The sequence below is a fragment of the Melampsora larici-populina genome (genome assembly GCF_000204055.1).
Source record: "Melampsora larici-populina 98AG31 unplaced genomic scaffold MELLAscaffold_106, whole genome shotgun sequence".
Lineage (NCBI taxonomy): Eukaryota > Fungi > Basidiomycota > Pucciniomycetes > Pucciniales > Melampsoraceae > Melampsora > Melampsora laricis-populina.
Window position 1 is genome coordinate 91,158 of NW_006768870.1, and position 6,950 is coordinate 98,107.

The following is a 6,950-nucleotide window of genomic DNA, read 5'->3' on the forward strand; positions in this document are numbered from 1 at the left end:
TCACATTTGGCTTCAAGATGAATATCGACTTATCATTGTGGAAGGTCTTTATTGTATTACCACTGCCACGACAATGATAAAGTTATTTTAATAGAAAACAATGTATCGAATGGGCAAAATTAGTTACACGGTTGCTCAAATCGTTGTAACACAAGCTTTTGAGACGCCCCCGAAGAACCTGAGGGTCAAGACCCGAGAGACCTGGTGCTGATGTCGAAAAAATTCGGACAGCTGCCCTACAGTGGGAGTTTATTTCACTGGTGGATCGTGAAATCTGAATTCTGACCTGGACATGTCAAATACACGTTACGTGAAATTGACAGTCCAGGGTCGCTGGTGGCGATGCTATACTTACATGGCAAAAACCGTGGATCAAGCACAGCTTGAGAGCGACCTGCAGAGAGATGACTGACGTGGACTCCATTTATCTCAGATCATTACAAGTCATTTCCAGATCAGGTGATTTCTGATGTAAAAAGAAATCACACCGCGAATGGACGACGTCGGTTTACATACTTAATTCCAATCCAAAGCTCGTCAAGGGTGTCGTCAAACGATCAAATTTGATCATTCTAATTCATGTCAATCAGTTATTTATTTGATTTATTTATGTATGTCAATATTTATGTCAATACATATGATATATGGCGAAAGCGTACAGAAACGTACCACCAGTTATTTTTGGCAAACTCGCATTGCACGCGGCGACCAGAGGCAGGCTGAGGCAGGTTCAACGTGGGACTGACATATAAGAGAGGTCGTTTCGCCCTGTTTGTCCTTCCTCATCCCATCAGCACTTTCCGCTTCATCAGTTCCCTCGTTCTCCAAGTTTGTTCTTTACCCTCTCTTTGACAGTCACTTGCTTGAAGCCCTCTTCCCTTGCATCACATTTGCTTACAATATTGTGCTCATTTTGTCCCAGTAGTCGCTCTGAATAGTTCCAAGTCATACGGTCTCTCCTCCCAGTTGCCTGTTTCAGCTTTCATATCTTTGTGCGTTGATCATAGTTTTTTTCAATACTTGTGGCGTTGAAGAGCTTGAGTCTTACTGAAATTCCTTGCCGTTTTCTAGGCCACTACACACATACCTTTTCGAGGTCAACACCTAACAACAGATCACACCAAACCAACAAGATGGTCAGTCTTCTCTCCTCTACATAGCCGTTTACACATACTTACATGTCTACATGTCCATTCCAACAGCATATCTTGACCATCACCTTAACCTTGGCATTGATTTTTGCTTGCGTTGGATATAACAATGCCGTAGTAGATTACAATGATTACATCACCCCCCTTTGTTGCACGGGCAACGATGAGAGCATGCAGTGTCGAGCAACCACGTCACCGCGCGCTTGGTGGTCCCAGGGCAACGACTGCACGGGACCCATTATCAGCGATGTGGCGTGCAAGGACGGACGTCTCGCCGGCTACAGTACCAACTCAGATGGTTCCGCTTCATGGGTCACCCGAAATGTACTGGCTCAGCGTTTTGGACAAACCGTCACCTGTTATCTGGCAGACAACCAATGCTACAATGGCCAGCTCAGGTGCCGAGTGCCAGACTACTGTGGAGGCAGTAGCGGACTGCTTGCCGACTCCAAGGCTGCTACCAAGGGCGGCCAAGGTGGCCAAGTTGGTACGTTATCTGGAGACAACGAGAAAGCACAGAAAGCGACAGTACGCCCCACAAAGACCGTCCAGTAGCTTCACACCTTCGTCCCTTATTTCTTTATTATCTTGTTATCTTCCTTGTTCACCTTCTCTGCTCTTTCACAACAATTGGATTCCTGGTTCCGCTTCCCATGTTGTTTTGATGTTAGCATCGCATGTCAAAGTTTGTCTTCCACTTAAGAGTTTCTTCCTCGATACTTGTTGAGTTCTCTCAGGATACCATCGATTTACAACTTTGTTCCTTATTCTCGTCACGCTTGGTTGTTTTTCTGTTCCATTGCCGTTCTCATTGGTCCCGATTATACATTCCATGATTTGTTTATGGACTGCCTCGAATAAGTTTGCTCGTCTTCGTTCCAGGGTCCTATTACATGTCTTCTAACTCCTCACTGCTCTACAATAAGTGAGGAAAACCATACTTGCCAGCTTTCTTTAAAAGGACAGCAAGAAAAGTGCCAATGTACGTTGGATGAATCGCCCGTCTGCTTTTCGATTCCTCCCAGCTCCCTTGACCTATGTAAGTAAGGCGAGTCAGTGCAAGATGATCAAGGGACTCAAATCGACAGGTCTTTTCATCTTCATGTCTATCAGGATTGTAAATGAGGATATCGATCGCCCATTACCCCAATGTGTGACTTGATTATTTGATCTTCCACCTTGAGCCAAATAACATATACTTTAACAAATTCATGTTCAAATCGAAGGAACGAGACACCGAAATGGTATTTCTCCTTCCAGACTGTTTCCAAGAGTAACTTTACCTCTCTGCATTCGACCAAACAAAAATGTACCCAATGTGGTCACTTCAGGTCGAAACTTTCGCAATGGGTCTCCTTGAACTACCAATCTTCTATCATTCACTTCAAGTCTTCATCAATCGATTCATCCACCAAAATTCAATATGACCCACATTTAATCTAGATGAAACACGAAACTCGCAACATTTCTTATAAAAACATCAACACCCTCAATTGTTAGGTTCATCAATCTATCAAACCATCAAACCAAATCAAAGCGACTTCAAATTATCTAAATCATCAATCCAATCGATCAATTCTTTACATATCTAGATTGAATCCCTTTGTCTTATTATCATTCCTCTTCTTACAATCATTCTAATCACACTGATCAATCTAAATCTACACCTTCCACATCATAATCAAGGGTTCGATCAACAATCTATCGAAGGAAATATGATCTTGGCTGTTCCTGCTTGTCTTTTAGAGAAAGACAAGCCGAGTTTATCAAGTCAAGAATCAAAGCGAGCAAAGCATGTAGCAAGATATTCAAACCGAAAATTGACTTTTTTGAAATTTGATGTTTTACAGGAGAGCAGCTATGCGACAAGGATATGATTAATTATGTTCAATGGTACCTGATTGAAGCAATTCTAATGTAGATTGGAAAGACAAAGACAGAAATTAAGTGAGAAAAAGAAACAAAACATATCTATTGGATTGATAAAATAAGACCAATCGACCTGAAGAAGAAGATCAAAAATCAGGATCTAAATCAGAAGCAATTGTTTTAACTCGAAGTTTGTGCCTTCCTCATTTTCTCTTTCAAAAGTTTTTTACAACAAAAAATTATACAACAGACCTCGTTTTGTTTGTTTTTTCTTGTGTGAATTTTCTGATAGGTAAACAAAAATTTGTAGAATACACAAAAGAATTGAAAATTAAAAGAGAGAGTTCATTAAATAGTTTAAAAAAGTAGAACAAGTGATAGGTAAAGAGATTTCAATCAACTTTGGGAAGAGAAATGGAATGTAATTGTAGAATTAAATAATCAAACTTGAAATTACCCCCAGCAAATAATCAGCCTGCTTTTTCTCTATATGTAAAAGTAAGAAAATAAAGAAGGTGTTTTTGGTAATGGTGTTTTATTTTTGGGTGGAGATTATTTCAGTCCCAAATTTTTCTTGTTTTCTTTATAATCAAGAAACATTTCTTTCCTTTTAGTATAATAATATAATCATCGTACCAATGTTTTTTTATATTACTCATTACTCATCTTTGTGTTTTGTGTGTATCATGTGTGTTTGTATCTTTAAAATGAAGTTCTTAAATTTTGCATGAGTCAATACAAAATAATATAAATCTTCTTTTTCAAAATCTTATATCATTGTTGTATGAATTACAAATTACAAATCCTTTTGTGATGTTCAAAGGCAGAAGACTTTATAATTTTTAGGAAACTCCCTTCAGTATATGGTGGTTACAACACCGCAATCGCTACGCTCCGCTCAGGTTTTCGACCTGATTTGAGAGCGGAGCGCAGTGCTGCGCTCAATCCCGCTGCGCACCAAATCGCTCATTTAATTTTTTTCTCTTACCCCGGTGTGCGTAGTGGTAAAACCACTACGCACATCGCTATGAGCGGCGCACATCGCCGCAATTTTGAAAAAAAGAGAAACTTGATAATTTTTTTTAAACACATAGACATGTATATCTAGTGATAGTATAATAGAAAACAAAAAGAACAAGAACGTTTTTCAAAAAAACACTACAACTTCACTTCTTTTTTTCTGAACTATCTTTTTTTTTTACCGTCACCGTCACTTTCTTTTTTTTAACCGTGCTATCAATAAAACCCTGAAAAGCCTTCATGGGTTCTTCAAAGTCTCCACCTGGGACTATCCCTTCCTTCAACCAGGCCTGGGAACCCACAAGACGCTCCATGGTCTTATGGTGCATTCCTCCACGTAACGGGGTACAAATGTCGGCCGCGGCGGAAAACGTACGCTCACATGCGCATGATGTGGCTGACACAGACAAGTAGTCACGAGCAATTTGAGAAAGGATCGGAAATTGAGATTCATGTTCCTGTGATAGAGAAGGTGTTAGCAAACATCCGTATATATTATATACTACATGAAAGATAAAAAGATAAAGAATAAAAAATAAAAAGATAAACTCACCCTCCACCAATCAAGAGGGGTTTGGTCCTTGTTGATAGGGTACTTTCCTTTCAGGTAGTCCTCAAGTTCGGAGTTGAAAACTTTGTCAGTCGTGGTGTTTGAAGCTGCAAAAATATCAAAAGTGTCGGGTTCCTCAGCAGAGTCCTTGGCCTGATCAGGTGATGGTGATCGCTCTCGATTTTGATCTTCCTCCAAGACCGTATTGAAGGCCATCTCAATAGCAGAATTGGCTGTGAAATCGTATTCAGGATAGTGGATGGTGAAAAACTTGACACGGAATCGGGGATTAAGGACAGTAGCGAGAATGATACTATCGCAGTTGAGTGACTCTTCTTGATACTTTCCAAGCCACTTGACCATCTTGTCAATTGCTGTCACTAGGCTGGGAAAGTCTCTTGCATCGGGTCGAAGGGTTGTGAGCTCTTTGATGACCCGTTTATATTCGGCCAGGATGATGCACCCAGTTGGGCCATTACCTTCGACTCGGGCCGTGGCGTCGACAAAGGTCTAAGTGATAGAAATATCTATCAATACCAGGAGAGCAATGAGAGAGAGAGAAACAAATGTACCTTTAAAACGCGGTTGACTAATTCAACCGCGTGCCATTCAGCTGGCGAGATAGTGACCCCTTTGAAAAACTGGGCCTTGCGATCCGCAGAAAGCATGGAGTTGATGACCTGTAATCATAGACAACAATCAGAAACACTTGATCATCCCTATCAAACAGATATGAAATGATTCCTACCTCCTGGGCCTCGCAAGCCACCTTTTGGCTCTCGTAGTGACTGTTCCAGCGTGTTTTGCAAGGTCGCTTGAGCATGCGACCTTGATAACCCATCCGAGTCGCACGAGACTTGAAGTCGCATCGCCTGGCTGCACTGCTGGCAATCTGGCCACTGACAGCGTCAATCTGCAAACAGTAAGTCAAAGAGTCAATTTCGGCCATGCAGACAAGATGTTATAAGATAAAATTGAAAGGTACTTACTTTTGCAAGGGCTACCGCAACAATGTCGTCCTCCTTACAAACTACCCCCGATACCAGCTCTTGATTGGTTTCAGCTTCATCTACACCATCTGGCTTCTCTGGAAGACCGGTGTCATCCTTGTCATCGGATTCGTTGTCGTCAATCTCAACCTCGCCGTCGCTGTCGTTGACCTCGAGAGTTGGGACAGGGAGAGGGTGATTATGAGGGACGCAAGGCTTTTCAACACTGACCTTTTGCCCAATTGCTTTGAGCCCATGCCCGACCGTGAGGTTGAGCTTGTGTGCATAGCACCGCACATGATGTGCCGAGGCTTGCCAAAAAATTGGTTCTTCTGCCTTCGAGAACATAGCCTGCATTTCGGAGGCCATTGGTCCATTGTTACTGCCACTGTCAGTGGTCTGACAGAGCATGTAAGAAAGAGTAAACAAAAATTAGTGAAGTTGATATTGCAAAAAGGGAAGAAAACGATAAAATAAAGGAAATACTTATTTTTTTGTGGAGTCCGTGACAAATCAAAAACTTTCCGATTGGCCTTGCAAGAAGTGCACCAAAATTTCTCCAAGCAATCATCTTGAGACTAAGATGGGTAGATTGGTAATTCCAGTCATCGTCGATATAATTTGCAGTTGCTCCGATGAAGGCGTATCGGTTGCCTTTAGTCGTCCATACATCATGTACTAAACAAAACTTGCCTCTATTATTCTATATTCATGAAAGTGATATCAGTATAGGTTACAACATAAAAGGGAGATGGCTTCAAAGGAAACACTTACCTTAACCCTATTGATAGCTTTTTCGTGCAATGAAGAATGAAGTAAAATCGCTTGCTGTGCTGCCCAGGTTCTTGATCGGACCACGGCACCACGATTGACTGCATAGAACGCTGCACAAAGCGCTGGATCCTCGAAACGAGCCCATGGAAGAGCATGACGCACAACCCACAGTACCAGTATCATGCTGACTAGGTCGGGTGTAAACGTTGGTCCTTTGAAGTAATCGGTCAAGGTGTTTGTCTTCTCATCGTCGAGTGTTTCCAGATAAGCTGGAGGTAGTACCACTCCTGCCTTTATCGCTTTGTGACGCATGGTGCAGACTGGTCGACCTTCTTTGCCGTCGCGGTGACCCCATAATCCGTAATATGAGGTTTTGCCCTTACTATACGTACCATAACACCATCGACACTTGAATTTGAGACCCTACAGAAGAAAAATGTCAGCGATAATTTAAACTTTATTGATGAAATGATAAAAGAAGAATAAGTACGTTAGGAGGGTAGAAATACTTGAGGAGATCCCTCGCGTTGCTACTCCTAGTCTGATTATAGCCTAACTGGTCATTGGACCCAACGATCTCGACGTCTGACTCTTGCG

The 6,950-nt window shown here is 41.8% G+C and overlaps 1 protein-coding gene across 1 annotated transcript; it reads left to right on the top strand.

Moving 5' to 3' along the window:
• Window positions 1-1,178: 1,178 nt before the first annotated feature.
• MELLADRAFT_84189 (uncharacterized protein) lies at window positions 1,179-1,706 on the top strand (the record flags this gene model as incomplete). Its single annotated transcript, XM_007418799.1, has 1 exon — window positions 1,179-1,706. The coding sequence occupies one exon, from the start codon at window positions 1,179-1,181 to the stop codon at window positions 1,704-1,706; it is 528 nt and encodes a 175-aa protein (XP_007418861.1).
• Window positions 1,707-6,950: the final 5,244 nt, after the last annotated feature.